The sequence below is a fragment of the Rhinoderma darwinii genome, chromosome 2, assembly GCF_050947455.1.
Source record: "Rhinoderma darwinii isolate aRhiDar2 chromosome 2, aRhiDar2.hap1, whole genome shotgun sequence".
Taxonomy (NCBI): Eukaryota; Metazoa; Chordata; class Amphibia; order Anura; family Rhinodermatidae; genus Rhinoderma; species Rhinoderma darwinii.
This window is the reverse complement of record NC_134688.1, coordinates 57,951,568-57,967,279: the sequence shown is the minus strand read 5'-3', so window position 1 is coordinate 57,967,279 and position 15,712 is coordinate 57,951,568. Positions and strand designations below refer to the sequence as shown.

At 45.2% G+C, this 15,712-nt stretch overlaps 1 protein-coding gene across 2 annotated transcripts; it reads left to right on the top strand.

The window, feature by feature from the left end:
• The first annotated feature begins 5,290 nt into the window (after positions 1-5,290).
• MTIF3 (mitochondrial translational initiation factor 3) lies at positions 5,291-15,405 on the top strand. 2 transcript variants are annotated; one of them, XM_075850014.1, is made up of 5 exons: positions 5,291-5,405; positions 9,219-9,263; positions 10,928-11,419; positions 12,317-12,471; positions 14,956-15,405. In XM_075850014.1, exons 3-5 carry the CDS (start codon positions 10,936-10,938, stop codon positions 15,157-15,159), a joined length of 843 nt encoding a protein of 280 aa, XP_075706129.1. In that variant the 5' UTR covers positions 5,291-5,405; positions 9,219-9,263; positions 10,928-10,935; the 3' UTR covers positions 15,160-15,405. The 2 variants fall into 2 exon arrangements, with proteins under 2 accessions (XP_075706129.1, XP_075706130.1); XM_075850015.1 differs by lacking the exon at positions 5,291-5,405 and adding an exon at positions 5,412-5,551.
• Positions 15,406-15,712: the final 307 nt, after the last annotated feature.

Genomic DNA, 15,712 nt, shown 5'->3' with positions numbered 1-15,712 from the left:
CTGCAAGGACACATGACCACTTATATGTTTCTCTATAGAAATACAACTGTGTAATGGGAGGAGTACCCTTCATTATCATATGAACAGCCTCCTCTCAGTGACATCACCAGCCAGTGAACTGGAGGGAAAAAACTGGGTTTAAAATGCCATGAGAAGTGAGGGTCAGTGTCAGTCGTTGGGGATCCATATCTCGGTTGGAGTGACTGCCCATATTTTCAGCTGTCCCCACAGCCAGGATATCGCCGCTGTACATCAGTAAGGTTTTGTTCTGTTTCTTTTATCCCTTTTATTTTCATAAACTGTTTGATTGCATTGTAACTGTATGTATATTTTTTATCTTTTATTCTGACAACTATTGTATGTATTGCACTGCACTATTGTGTATTAAATCTGAAATATTTATAAGTCTCTTCCTTGTAGTCTTACAGAACTTAATCTTCCGAAGGTGAGGAACGTTACCTGTATTTTATGTTCAATTTAGATAACCTGTGTTATAGGAACTGGTGTTAAGGGAACATAGAGACTTAGGCCCCTATTGCCTAGATAAGTATAGGTGGTGGTAGCATACTGTGGTCTAAATTATTGGGGTGTTGGAAACTACGGGAGTAATTTAGCATAATCCTGTCATCTAGAGTAGGTGGGCGTGGATTTATGAGGTAAATTAATAAACTCAGTAGTGTAGTTCACCCCTGTGACGTGACCTGAGATCGGCGATCGTCACACCCCCTGTAGATGATGCCCCATACCCCCCCTGTACATGATGCCCCATACCCCCCCTGTACATGATGCCACATACAGCCCCCGTGTAGATAGTGCAACACACCTCCCTGTAGATAGTACCACATACTCCCCCTGTAGATAGTGCCACATACCCCTCCTCTATATATTGCCACATACTCCCCCTCTATATAGTGCCACATACTCCCCCTGTATATAGTGCCCCATACCCCTCCTCTATATATTGCCACATACTCCCCCTGTATATAGTGCCACATACTCCCCCTGTATATAGTGCCACATACTCCCCCTGTAGATAGTGCCACATACTCCCCCTGTAGATAGTGCCACATACTCTCCCTGTAGATAGTCATTGTGGCTCTCTCTATGAACGGAATCCCCGACCAGGCATCGGCAATGCTCCCTTATATGGATAGTGAAGTCATGGGCTACTCCTGGAGTGCCGGTGTAACGTCTATGGCCGGGGGTCGTCGTTCAGACTTACCCCTTGACGGCCCCGGCCATGGACATCTCTCTTCACGGCGTCAGCTCCCTCCAGGGAGACGCCAGCACTCACTTCCGGGTCCTCGGACTGATTCCCGCAGGGCGTGCGCGCCCGCGCGTGCACGGCCTTAAAGGGCCAGTACGCGTCCAGCTGTCACCCATCAATTATTAGCCCAAATGGCTGCTGAACTATAAAAAGGGGCTCTGCCCACTGGTTCCTTGCCTGAGCATTGTTGTATACCTAAGTTTGTCTTGCAAATGGTCTCCCAGTGTTTTCCAGTTCCCAGTGTTCCTGCTGCCTGTACCCTGTATCCCGTGCTATCGTATCTACAGTGAAAGTCAAGTCGTGTCTTCTGCTGCATCCACGGTGCCACCTGCTGTGAAAGTCAAGTTGTGCTTCCGCTACTGTCTACATTGCCTCAGGTACCCGTTCTGAACTATAGACATTGTTTTGTACCTTGTTGGCCAGCTGCTACCCCGCTACGCGGTACGGCCCGGTGGGTCCACACCCCGCATCGTGACAGCCGGAATCCCCGGCTAAAGATTTGCGGACGCCCTGGCTGGGAATTCTGCTCATAGAAAGAGCACTGACTTCACTGTCCATATAAGGGATATATGCAGACGCAGATACAATTGAATATAGCAGTTGCCGGGACAAGCCCCGAGACAGTCTCTGTAAATTCGGGACAGTTCCGGAAAATTCGGGACAGTTGGCAAGTATGCTATAGCAGAGTAGGGAGATAACTCTCTGCTCTGCCGTAGTGTATAAAAGTATTTGCGTCCTAAGGACGCAAATACTATTGAATTTGGCTCTGCTACCACTGCAGCTGCTATAGCGGCTGCTAGTGCCACTACCGGGCATGTGGGGGCCATGTTGACGGGCGGCACGAGCCCCCTCATGCTGCTACAGCGGTAGTTACGCCACTGGATAAGATGTAAAAATACACCACCATCATCACAAAATGTTTTGGGAACCCCAGAATTGCCTTTATGGAAAACCATATTGCAGTATGGCATGTTAGGCTATGGACACACTGCGGTTTAGCCTTAAATTTAGCGAATACATTGGGAAAGCTCCTGACGTATGCAATAAACGTGTCCATAGGGCTCCATCAGCCCGACAGGGGCCAGAAGAGTGTCCTTCTTGCCTCCGTTTGGCTGGTTTACGTTGGTATACCTTTTTTGGTGGATGGAAAAGTGTAGATTACGTTTTTCCATCCAGAGGTATCCTGCAAAAAACGTATACCACGCATTATACTTTTTTACTTTAACATGGGAGTCTATGGGTGACGGATGCCACTGTTAGGCATCTGTCACAGCCTACATTTAAAGAGGCTCTGTCACCAGATTATAAGTGCCCTGTCTCCTACATAATGTGATCAGCGCTGTAATGTAGATAATAGCAGTGGTTTTTATTTTGAAAAACGATCATTTTTGAGCAAGTTATGAGCTAGTTTAGATTTATGCTAATGAGTTTCTCAATGGACAACTGGGCGTGTTTTTACTTTTTACCAACTGGGTGTTGTACAGAGGAGTGTATGAGGCTGACCAATCAGTGACCAATCAGTCACCAATCAGTGTCCTGCACTTCTCATTGTTCCAGCCCAGCATGATCCACAGCACAGCGCAGAGGCGTAGCTAGGTTCTCCAGCACCCGGGGCAAATATTCAGTTTGGCGCCCCCCCCCCCCCCCAACCTCTTTCCCGACATCTCCTTCCCCCTCGCCGTGTTTGTTTTCTCTACCAATCGACGTGTCATTGCTTTTTATGTAACACATTTGTACATCTGACAAGCAATATGGTTCTATACACAACACCAGAACCAAGCTCAGTACATAAATACAACACCAGCACAAATACAGCTCAATTTAGTGCAACCCCTGCCGTATAGGTGTGTACAGCGTAAAACTACAGCTCCCAGCATGACCCGAACAATGGTAAAGATATGCTGGGAGATGCTGTTTCACAAAAAATAGATCATATCATAATCATATCACCCATCATCTCGCTGCAGATCATACAGTGACTACATTACTGATTAGAGGCAGGATGAACATTTACATTAAGTGACTCACCGGTGACGTCTCAGATTCTAGTTCTTTTTCTCCATCCGGTCCAGACCTCTATGATGACTTCTCCCGGGGACAGACCATTTCTGCAGTTTGCCGCTCAGATGTCTTCAGCTTCTCACTTTACCAACATTTCTGCACCTATAAATAAATATAAAGTTATCATTATACCACATACTATGCCCCTAAATATAATAGCGCCATACACTGCACCTCTAATTATAATAGCACCATACACTGTGTCCCACACACACACTGTGCCCCCTGTAGATAGTGCCCCCATATAGCCCACCCCTGTATATAGTGTCCCACAAATAACTCCCCCTATAGTGCTCTACAGATAGCCCACCCCTGTATATAGCCCCCTGTAGATATAGCCCAGCCCTGTATATAGTTCTCCACGTATAGCCCAACCCTGTATATAGCCCCCTGTAGATATAGCCTACCCCTGTATATAGTGCTCCACAGATAGCCCAACCATGTATGTAGCCCCCCCTGTAGATATAGCCCAACCCTGTATATAGTGCTCCACATATAGTCCACCCCTGTATATAGTGTTTCACAGATAGCCCACCCCTGTATATAGCCCCCTTGTACATATAGTCCACCCCTGTATATAGTGCTCCACTAGATAGTCCACTCCTGTATAGTATACTATACAGCTCCCCCTGTAGCTATAGCCCACCCCTGTATATGGTGCTCCATAGATAGCCCACCCCAGTATATAGCCCCCCTGTAGATAGACACCCCCACGTAGATAAAGTCCCCCCATAGACAAAGTCCCCCCCGTGTAGACAAAGTCCCCCCGTAGATAAAGTCCCCCCGTGTAGATAAAGTCCCCCGTAGATAAAGTACCCCCATAGATAAAGTCCCCCCGTAGATAAATGCCCCCCACCGTGTAGATAAAGTCCCTCCGTAGCTAAAGTCCCCCCGTAGATAAATGCCCCCCGTAGATAAAGTCCACACACTTCTATTACAATAAAAAAAAAAAAAAAACTATTCAAACTCACCTTATTCCCGCTCCCACGCCGTCCGGCAGCCATGGAGACCTGCTCTCTTCTGCGCAGGTCTCCAGGGGGTTGAACGCAGCGTCTATGAAAGGTGCTGATTGGCTGGGCAGGATGACTTTCCCTGCCAGTCAGTCAGCGCCTTTCATCGACGGAAGCGTCACTGGTACAAAAGGTACCAGTCGCTTCATTCGTGGAAAGGCGCTGAATGGCCGGGCACGGAACGTGCCCGGTCATTCATTGCTTCTAATTGTACCTGTGTCCTATAGACACAGGTACAATTATAGTGCAGGATGAGGTGGCGCTGGCGCCCCCCTCTAAGCTGCGCCCGGGGCACATGCCCCACCTGCCCCCCCTAGCTAAGCCCCTGGCACAGTGTGATCGTTTTTCAAAATAAAAAACACTGCTGTTATCTACATTACAGCGACAATCAGATTATGTAGGAGATAGGGCACTTATAATCTGGTGACAGAGCCTCTTTAACGTATACGTTCAGAGCTTTTCCCGGCTTATACGTCATACGTAGGCTAAAAATGTGACGTGTACAGACCCTAAAACACGTTATTTTAATGACACTGCGAAACAGGAGAGGGCATGCTAAAAAAAAACTGACTCACACGTTAAAATGCGTTTGTTGCCAATTTGCCACATTTTGAACCTCGCTGTTATGGGTAGGCATTGGCCACTGTTATTGGGGCACTTTGCCTAGTCCTTATGGGGTCACTTTGTATGGCATTTGGAGAGACATTGTGATAGAACTATAACTGGCACTTATGGGGGCACTGTGTGAAACTTTTCTGGAACTAGCAATTATAAGAAATCTTTGGCTGGGGTAATGGCACAATAGGGGCATTGCAGACATAATTGCTGGGTGCCGCTAGAGAAGCTATAGTTATATAAGGTATAAGATACCGGAGAGGCCGCACAATACTAGCAGTGTCTGTCCCTTTAAGAATGACGCTGCGCACTCTGAACCTGAATGGAGAAGGGGGTGTGTACAAGTCATGTGACCTTCATCGTCCCTGGTTAACCCCTAGCTGGCTGTGTGACAGCTCTGCCTGTGTTTTGCTGCTGATGCGCGGTCCCGGGAGCGGTGCGGGACAGGCCTGGTAGGTGTCGGGTCCGGGTCCGGGTCCGGGTCCGGGTCCATGCTGCGTGTTTACACCCTAGTGACAGCTCTGGAACAGGCTCCCCGCCCATACGTCTACTGGAGGCCGCGGATGAACTAAGGCCTACTCCTGCTTCCTATAGACGTGTATGTGTGTTATATATAACTGTGCTCTTCCACGGGAGGTGGTGGCTCTACAGCTGCAGTAGTGACTGATGTGTCCTGTGTAATGATACAATGTATCACATGTGCTATATGTTGTGTGTAGTGAATACTGTATATATATGTACACACTATGACGATCCTTCCAGCCTGGCCTTCTAATGTTACTGCAATATCAAAGGGGATTGCACCAGTGTATGTCGTCCTTTATATATCCTCGGTATAATATATGGGGGACAAGAACGGAGTCCCCTCAATACCTAAAATAAAGGGGCAGCAGTGCTCGTCTCCTCCATTGATTGCGATGCAGATACGTGTCATTCAGGGGCGGATTGTATGGGGTCACTGAGCAGAAACAGTATATGGGACCCTCGTCCTCCGAGACCACAGCATGGCGCACCCACGGCCTCATGCACACGACCGTAGCCATGTGCACAGGCGTGATTTTCGAGTCGGACAGCCGTGGAGTGTCACCCGCGGGCCGTGCACATGGCCGCGTGCATTATTTTCTCTGAGCATGGACCGTAAAACATGGCCGTAATAAGACATGTCCGTTCTTTTTGCGGTCCAGGCTTCTGGGCCATGCACGGACCGTGGAAACCACAGTCGTGTGCATGGGCCCATAGAAATGAATGGGGCCGCAATTCACCCGCAGACTTGCGGGTGAATTACTGTTGCAAAAACACGTTCGTGTGCATGAGGCCTTTATGTCTCTCTGAGGCCAATATCACTCGGCAGTATTTAGGATCAGCGTTTGTTAGCCAATACCAGTAGTGGATTTATTGCTGTATATTCACCCGATGTGGACAAATCCCTGTTTATTGCTGCGATTTCTGTGAAATTGTAGCAAACCTGCAGCATTTTGCTGTGATTTTGCAGTAATTGCGGCATGAAGGGTGCGTTTACATAAGTAGTTTTTGGCCATGCGGTAAAAAATGCATAAAAAGTCACAACAGAACTGCATGCGGTTTTCGCCAGTGTGATTTTTACAGGTGATAAAAAATGCACAGATGCAAACTGAGGTAAAACCACGTGAGTTTTTTTGCTGCAATCTTTGAAGTTTTTACCGCGCAGCCAAAAATGACTCATTGTTCACATTTGCGTCAGGGCTCCGTTTTGGCGTTCCGTCGGAGCTTCCCATCAGAACGCCGTCCTGACAGAAACAAACGGAAACCACTGATTTCAATGGTGACGGATCCGGTGCCAATGGCTTCCGTTTGTTTCAGTCCGAGCTCCGACGGACCCTGACGCAGATGTGAACGATGTCTTACTTGTTAGCCGACGTACAAGATAAACGTAGTGCCTTAACCGCACTGTGTGAATATACTCTACCACAAAAGAGGTGTAAATCTTTCCATTCTATTTTTCTCCCTGTGTTTGTGCCTCTCCTGGTTTTGGACTCCAAATACTGATGAAAAATACAGAAGTGTGGCTGGGTTCACATGTTGGATGCACTGTAACACGATTTGCCGTGGTTTTGCAATGCGGTTATTGGCCACTGGAACACACACAGCAGAATCAGGATGAATATACTGCGTAAAACTACACAGCGTATCCGCCCAGGTAGCCGCAGGGAATTCCGCCCGAAAAAATTCACCAAATTGTGGTGCAGGTTTTTTGGGCGGCATGTCTGTTGTGGAAATAATGCAGCAATAAAAATAAAATAAAAAAAAGTTTATACCTACCCAGCCATAGTCATGGCGACGCGTCTTTCTTCTGTGCATAGTCCGGCCTCCTGGGATGACGCTATAGTCCATGTGACACTTGCAGCATTTGATAGGCTGCAGCAGTCACATGGGATGAAGCATCATCCCAGGAGGCCGGGCTGTGCTCAGAAGAGAGAATTGCATCGCTAGGACTACGGCAGGGGGGTAAGTATAAACGTTTTTATTAATTTCAAATTAAAAATACTTTTTAATCACAGAAGAGCAGTGATTCCAGGATTAAAAAAACTCACGCGGGTCCATTTATGACGGATATTTTCCGCTGTGTGTGGTGGAGATTTGTTCAAATCTCATCCACAATTCTGCTACTGCATTATGCTGCAAATTTTCTGCAATGAATTCCATTCCAAATTCCGCTATTGTTTCCAGCAGAATGATAGATGCCATGACGAAAACACGACGGATCCCATTAAAGTCAGTGGGTTCCGTCAGGCGCTGCTGGTGTAAGTAATGCAACGGAACCGGCACTTCTGGTATTTTCGTTCTGCTCCTCTGACGAAGCAGAGAAACGGAAACTGAATGCAGATGTGAACAAGCCCTTATTCTAGTGATTGTGACATGTCCAAAGATATATTTTTTAAATAATATCTTGACATTTACTGCATATGAAAACATTAAAGTTATAGGGGGTCCGTGGGCTGGGGACCCCCAACGATACCTGAAATAAGGGGACCCCAGCTTTTTGGTAATGCCTCTAGACCTCTTCATGGATTATCAATGATTTCTATAACATGGGATCTCCAATTTAGTTGGAAAAGTAATTTATGAGGAAGGAGTGTTAAATGTAATAAAAATATTAGTATCGCATATTTTCTTTCATCTGTCACATCCACCTTTTCTGGAACATAATTCTCATAAATGACGCAGAATGTCTTCCACCCCAAGCCACAAACATTGTGCTGCGTTCACACTGGCGATTCTGTTGCCATCTGGGGTTCCAGTATTTTTTAAGCCAAGAATAGTGCAGTCTTGCCTTTAAAAATACTGGAAATCTGGTGGAGTCTGTCAGGATTCATCGGGATATAATCCGGCATAGTGTTTATGTCCCTGCTATAAATGGAAGCCATGACGCTAATGTGAACAGAGCCTTCATTTTTCTAGTCACACTTTTGACCACTGCCCTTCTATGAGCTCATTCACACTAAGAAAAGGATTGTGTGAAGGCCCTTTTACACCTCCTGCACACGACCAAGTTCGGGCCGTGAAAAACGGTCCGTGTGTCGGACGCATTTCCCGGCCCAACTGCGGTACAGGTGAACGGGACTCCTGGCATCATAGACATTTTATGATGATGTGTCATTTTGTTCAGTATGGAACAGCAGCTCCGCAGGGAGGCAGAGACTCCTAGCATCATAAAATGTCTATGATGCCAGGAGTCCCGTTCACCTGTACCGCAGTTGGGCCGGGAAATGCGTCCGGCACACGGACCGTTTTTCACGGCCCGAACTTGGTCGTGTGCAGGAGGTGTTACACTGGGCAATAATCGGGCAAACGAGTGTTCATAGAATGCTCCTTCCCGATAATTGCCCTGTGTAAACCGTTCATCGGCTGATCGCATCGTTTTAAATGCGTAAACTTTTATCGTTGTCGGCAGCACATCCCCCTGTGTAAACAGGGAATTTTGCTGCTCACACGATAGGATTGTATGGGACGAGCGATCGGAGTCACGAGCTGTCTCGTTGATCGGCGCTCGTTTACACTGTCCACGTCGGACCGTGTAAGATTACCTATACACCAGGTCAGTTTATTTACATATATGTTTACATTTCTCCTTATGCTATATGGTGCATAATATCATTATAATATCTCTACATCCGGCTGGGGATGGCCAGACTAAGAAATCTAAAAAAAAAAACTCGTTTAGAAGCAGCGTTGTTGTATGTTGAAATTGACCTAGATGTGAAATTATTTACGTGTTTTCCCAACAGGATTTGCGAAGAATAATGAGCTGACTGTGCACATCTAGCAATACGGTAAGTAATAGAATCCATTCTTTCTATATGTGCAGCGTGTTGATCTGGCCCAGGTAATAAACTTACGTTCACACCAGCGTCATGGCTTCTGATTATCATGACGGATTCATTTAGTCACGACACATTGACTTTAATAAAATCTGTCTGCATTACGTGGGGGTGGCCTACATTTTGACAGCTGCATGCTGCACTATTCTTGCCATTAAAAGTGACGGAAGCTCTGAATAGTAGTGTGAACAGGGCCTTAAACTGGCCGTACACATTAGATGTATGTCAGCCGAACCCGACGATTTCGCCAGGACAGGCCAACCATGTAATGTGTATGGCGTAGTCTCAACTCTACCCTGACGGCAGATGTCGGGGGAGAGATGTGGCGGGCATGTCTAATTTTAATATGCCCGATCCTTTTGTTTGTTTGGCGAAAAGCCGCCGCCAGAGTAGTCCGGTAGTGGCTTTTTGACTTCTCCCTGTTGAAAACACATGCCCGATCGAGCCGAGCTTGCATGTGTATCGGGGAGTCTGGAGGAATAGCTGTGGGCCAGGACGGTTGTTCGGCCGACAGCTATCTCAAGTGTGTGGTCAGTCTAAGAAATACATTGTATCACATGCGTCTTTTATAACCATTATACTAAATAAAGACACAACACTATGGCGGAGATTTATCAATAAAGGTGCAAAGAAAAATTGTAGCAGTTGCCCATAACTTAACCACGCCAACACAACCAACACGACTTTACCTTTGCCCTGATTTTGATAAACCTATTTGGAATAAAATGGCTGCAGTTTGTATTATGGGTTACACAATAACCAATTCACATTTGACTGAGCAGAAATAAACATCGTAGCAAAATTGACCATGTATAAACCTCTCCATCCAGCACAAGCTATCCCTCTAATAAAATCTCTGCAATGAATTTACGAGGGCAGGGGGCGCTGCTGAGCTCTTCTCCCTTCAAGAGGGCAAAAACCTTCTCTCCAGTCGTAATATATATAACCATATAACAGCTCCTCCAATCCGCTATGATCAGCCTCTTTTTAAGATAGATATGCCAAAAAATAAGATCATATATTCACCGTCCCGACCATACTAACATTACCACTGCGGCCATGGAGTGGTTGTCCCATCATGACAACCCCTGTCCAGATACTCTATTAAGACATATGGATGTCATAGAAGGGGATTCAGGCTATCCCTGTATTACATCTGAATGGCTGCCATGTAATATTGCATTTATCTGGCTGGCTGAAGCTTCTCCTGGCAAAATCATCTGTTTGGAGCTGGACCCCATGGCAGGTCCCATATTACTGGAGTTGTCTGTGATTAGACAAGCCCCTTAAACATTACCATGCAATAGTAATAAGATGTTGGGAGGCAGTGATGCCACGTAGGGGCATTTTGTTCACTTGGGTGTTGGAGATGCCTTTATTCATTGTTTCCACTAGTGACCTGCAGTATTATGAATGCAGCTCTTGAGTATAATACAGGCATCTAACACAGAACCAGTGTAGGCTAAATAGTGTAATGTACTGTATGTAATCAGCCTTTTATGCAGAATAGAATATAAACTGTAAAATGGTGATAAAAGGTGTTCCAAAAATTGTGATTGATTTTTGGGCAGTTTGGTGGGATAACTGGAACAATTGTTTTGATCTTTCTCCCTTAGTCTGCAGAATGTCTGGACTTCACTTAAAGAAACTGTTTTGCCAAGCTGCAAATAATGGCAGGTGTTATTTTGGAAGACACTTTGGCCTCTGTCATAGATCATTTAGGACGACAAGTTATCTGCCATGGAATACTATTGGCTGGATGAGAAAAGAACTGCTGGCAGTAGATGTAAAACCGTACAGTACAGCTGAAGAGGATGTCGCTAAAAAGCCAAATATTACAAAAAAAGTCAACATCAATGCCAGGAAGGTGATTGGGCATGTTGGCCGGATAATCCCCTATAAAATTATCCAGGTGTTAAGTAAAGATGGGGAGGACATGGGGAAGATGCTGAGGAGAGATGTGATCCGCATCATGGAGAAAGAGAACCTGAAATTGGTATCTGTCTCGCAAAACGCAGATCCTCCGGTGTACAAGCTGCTAACTGGTAAAGAGCTTCATGAAGAGCAACTGAAACTGCGAGAGCAGCACAAACAGAGCACCAGCCCCGGTACATGTTCTCTATCACCTATAAGGGTATATTCACACATGGCAGATTTGTTTACAGCAGCCTGTATTCTCTCAATGTAGGCTCAGGCGTGAAAAACACATGCCACTTGCAAAGCACACTGATGCATAACGCAACGCACACAGACAGATTTTACGCGCTTAAATCTGTCACGCTCATGAGAATGTAGCCTTAAAGGGGTTCTCCGGTTTAGACAAAACCCACTTGTTAAAAGGGTCCATTGACAATAAGCTGATCACCAGCGATCAGATGTAACCTGTGGGGAAAGCTGGCAGTAAGTGTTACATTTCTCTGCAGCGCCACCAGAGGGGAAATTAAGTATTACACAATGCCCATTCATATTAGTGGGAACTCTGTGTAATACAGGACAGGACAGGTCTTCTAGAGTAGGAGACGCTCTTTGTAACTGCTCCACTCTGGTCAAGAGGTAAGGATCCCCCTTTCTAAACTGGACAATCCCTTTAACAGCAGCTTGTCTTTCTGACTACTAAGAGGATACAGGCTGTTGTAAACATCGTCTATTCTGCGCATGTTTGGCTCCTGCTTGCAAAGTGATTATTTCTGATATGGCATATAGGAATTTCTGTTTTATACATCGTTTTATGATGTTCTATATCCCTAGAATGTCTGCATTAGCAACAGGCAATCTGATCTTCGTCAACCATTGTGTTTTCTTTGCACTTGTTTTTCTAAATGATCCCGATCCTGCGGTGTCATGGCCCATACAGGCCGATCCGATTCCTCCGTTCGCATTTTTTTTTACAGTTTTAAAGCAAAAGTCTTTATTACAATAAAACCTTTTCTACAGAATTACTCTAAACACATTTCTTTGTGCTACGTATAGTCGTGGTTATAATATAAGTGTATTTCATTGCGCAGGTCCCGTCCAGATCAAGGAGATGTCATTTCTTGCCAGCATTTCACAACATGATTTAGATGTGAAAAGAAAACAGCTGATTCACTGGATCGAGAAAAAGCATCATATAAGGATTACTGTTCTGAACAGTCGCATTGCAGCTGGACCAGACAAGCTGGTAAGTGGAGCCGCAGTCATTAAAGTCCCCACCTAATAAAAAATGTTTGTTAAAAAATAAATTATAATGAAGCCGGCCATTTAGCTTGCTGCGATTCCAAATTGAAACCCTAAAATGATGTCATTAGGGTACATTGCGGCTGCCCGTACGTTTCCCCTACAGAGATGAATGAATGGCCAACCTTGTAGTAAGTAGCTGGGACTTGTCCTCCAGAGTAGGAACTGTTAGGGTGAAATCACACGTGGCAGGTTTGTTGTAGAAATTTCCATCCATACATCTGAATGGGGCTGTTTCTGCAATATGTGAATTTTTTTTCCGCAGGCCCCATTCATATGTATGCATGGTATAGTCACAAAAATGTTAGCAAAAATCTGCCACGTGTGAATTCAGCCTTAGTGGTTCTCTGCTCTGGCTAATAGAGGGGGCACCTTTATGACTTCCATAAGCCCTCTTATTCAAACAACCCCTTTAACATGCTGGATCCGTTGTTCTCGTGAGTGATAAGCGGTGCCCAAGGTGTCTCACCGCCACGAATCCTCATCTCTCTATGTGATGAACATGCATGTCTCGCTTATATGAGTGTGTGTTTATGGAGGAGTCCGGGACGATGGCTGCCCGGTGTCTAAAGTGAATAGTCCGCTTTTGGCACTGCAGTCTGTTGGAACTATTACGGTGGATTTGGATGTGACAGATTTTGTTGCAGAAATTTCACTGATTGAAAATCAGTTCCATTCAATGGAATGAGGTTGTTTCTGCAGCAGGTCTATGGATTTCACATGAATGGTACTGATTTTTCAGTCGCAGAAATTTCTACAACAAAATCTGCCGCATGTGACTGTCGCCTTAGGGTACAATCCAAAACGGTGGCTACGCTGCGTAAAAGGGAGTTCCGGACAAAAAACGTCACAAAAATGTGGTGCAGTTTTTTGGGCAGAGTCTCCGCTGCGGAAAACAGTGAAAGGTAAAAAAAAAAGCCAATACTTACCCCCAGGTGTTGTCATGCCGTTGCGTCCCTCTGTTCCCCATGCAGCCCGGCCTCCTGAAATGACGCTGCAGTCCATGTGACCGCTGCAGCAGTCACGTGGGATGAGATGTCATTTCAGGAGGCCGGCATGCACGGTGAACAGAGGAACACGTCACTATGACAACACCTGGGGGTAAGTATTAACTATTTTATTAATTTGAAGAAAAAAAAAAGGATTTGCGGTTTTTGCAGTGCTTTTCCACTGCAAGAATCGCAACGTTTGCTATTTGTTGCGGGTTTTACCTCCCCATTGTAACCAATCCGCGGCATGTTAATTCATGCTGCGGATTGAAAAAAATGCACCGCAGGTCAATTTATGAACGGTTTCCGAGCAGATTTTTTATGCAGTGTGTGTGGATCAAATTTGTTCAAATCTCATCCACTCCGCTGCTGCTGTAATTCGCTGCAGATTTTCTGAAATAAAATCTGTTGCAGAAAATCCACAGCTACATAATCTGCCCTGTGTAGACATATCCTTAAAGTACATGGAAAACAGGTTTGTGAGGTGATATCTTTTATTGGGTAGTTATTATTTGACCACAGGAACGGGCTGCAGTGGAGCCAAATGTCAATATTGTCTGAAGAATATGGTTCCGACATAGATAAGATCCAGCGTCAGAATTTGACATTTTCCTAAAGCTGCCCATACACATTAGACCAAAGTTGGCCAAACCCCCTTATTTTGGCAGGATAGGCCAATGTGTTTGGGGGCTTCCTGGCTTTTGCCCGACGGCAGATGTTAAGGGTGGGTAGAAGGGCTGGGCACATTAAATGTGAACACGTGTTCGGCCAATGACTGTAATGTTCATGTTTAGCTTGAAGCTACATGCACACATTGCAGAATTGAATGCGAAAAATCTGCCTAAAAAAATGCAGATAAGCAGGTAAAATCCGCACTTTTATTATTTACTTTTTTTTATGTGTTTTTAGGTGCGGATTTTACATTTCGATCCGGAAATAGTTGCAGATTTTATGATTTTGGTGCATTTTTTTTCTATAAACTTGTCCGATACAATTCTGAGACGGAAACGCAAGATAAATTGATATGCTATTGAAATTAAAACCTGTGTCACAGGTCAATTTACGCGCGGAAAAATTCTACAACGTGTAGATGAGATTTGAAATCTCATTTACTTTACTGGTACTGTATTATGTTGCGGATTTGCCACAGAAAAATCTGTGTGGCAAATCGGACCGTTATACGCATGGTGTGCATGTGGCCTTAGAGTTCTATTAGTAGATTCTATTGTTTCCATTGGTAACTACCAAACATGCACCGTGTAATAATTCGATAACTGCCGGCTGGACAACATTTCACCGATTATCCTCTGTCTGTTGACGACTGAAGAAAGAGAAGACGGTGTGCTCTAGTTCGCTATAAAGGGAAAGCCTTCGCTATTTTGACAAACAGATAAACTTCTCCAGTGACTGGTGATTTTCTATTTTTAATTCTTCCTCAGGCAGTTCTGCAGCAAATGATAGAAAGTATGGTGGATTGTGCTACGTGCATGGTGCAACCGAAGGAAAGGAAAGATGGCCGAGCCATGATTTGTGTCCTGCGGCCATTGTCTGAGAAGGAACTGCAGAAATGCAAAATAGAACCAACAACGGAGAAGCAGAATGAAAAGACCGAAACAAGTGACAACCAGGGACCAATCCCGTAAAGGGCATAACTAACGGACTTGTTCTAGACTCACATGCAGCTATTAAAGAGAGAGATACTTTTCATTATAATGTTGTTTCATTGAAAAGTGGTTTAGTTAGGGTTTTACATTTTATAAGCCCCACACAGGGATTGTTTGTGCCCAGGGACCCGCTGATGAATGGGAAGGTGCTGGAGAATGTTCCTTGAACCGCTTCTATGGAAAATCCCCTTGAATAACCAATATAAACGCTGGTCGTGGCTTTTACGTGGTGGTTTTTTTAATAATTCTTCATTGAAAAGATAGCAGTGGTGATGGTGTTGGGTCCCGGCTCAGGTATCCCCTCCAGTGTTATCAAGTAAGATATAGCTGCATGACATGTCAGACGACGGATCTTCTATGGGAATAACATTTCAGTTGGCCATACACATGAGATGTCTGTTTTGGCTGACCGCTATCTCTCCTCGACCCCTACATAAACATTCGGGGTCAGATCTATGGGGGAACACGCCATAGAAGCAGGCCATGCTGTTTCTATTGGCGTCTTAGAGAGTGGGCTCAGTCCTGCTTGGTT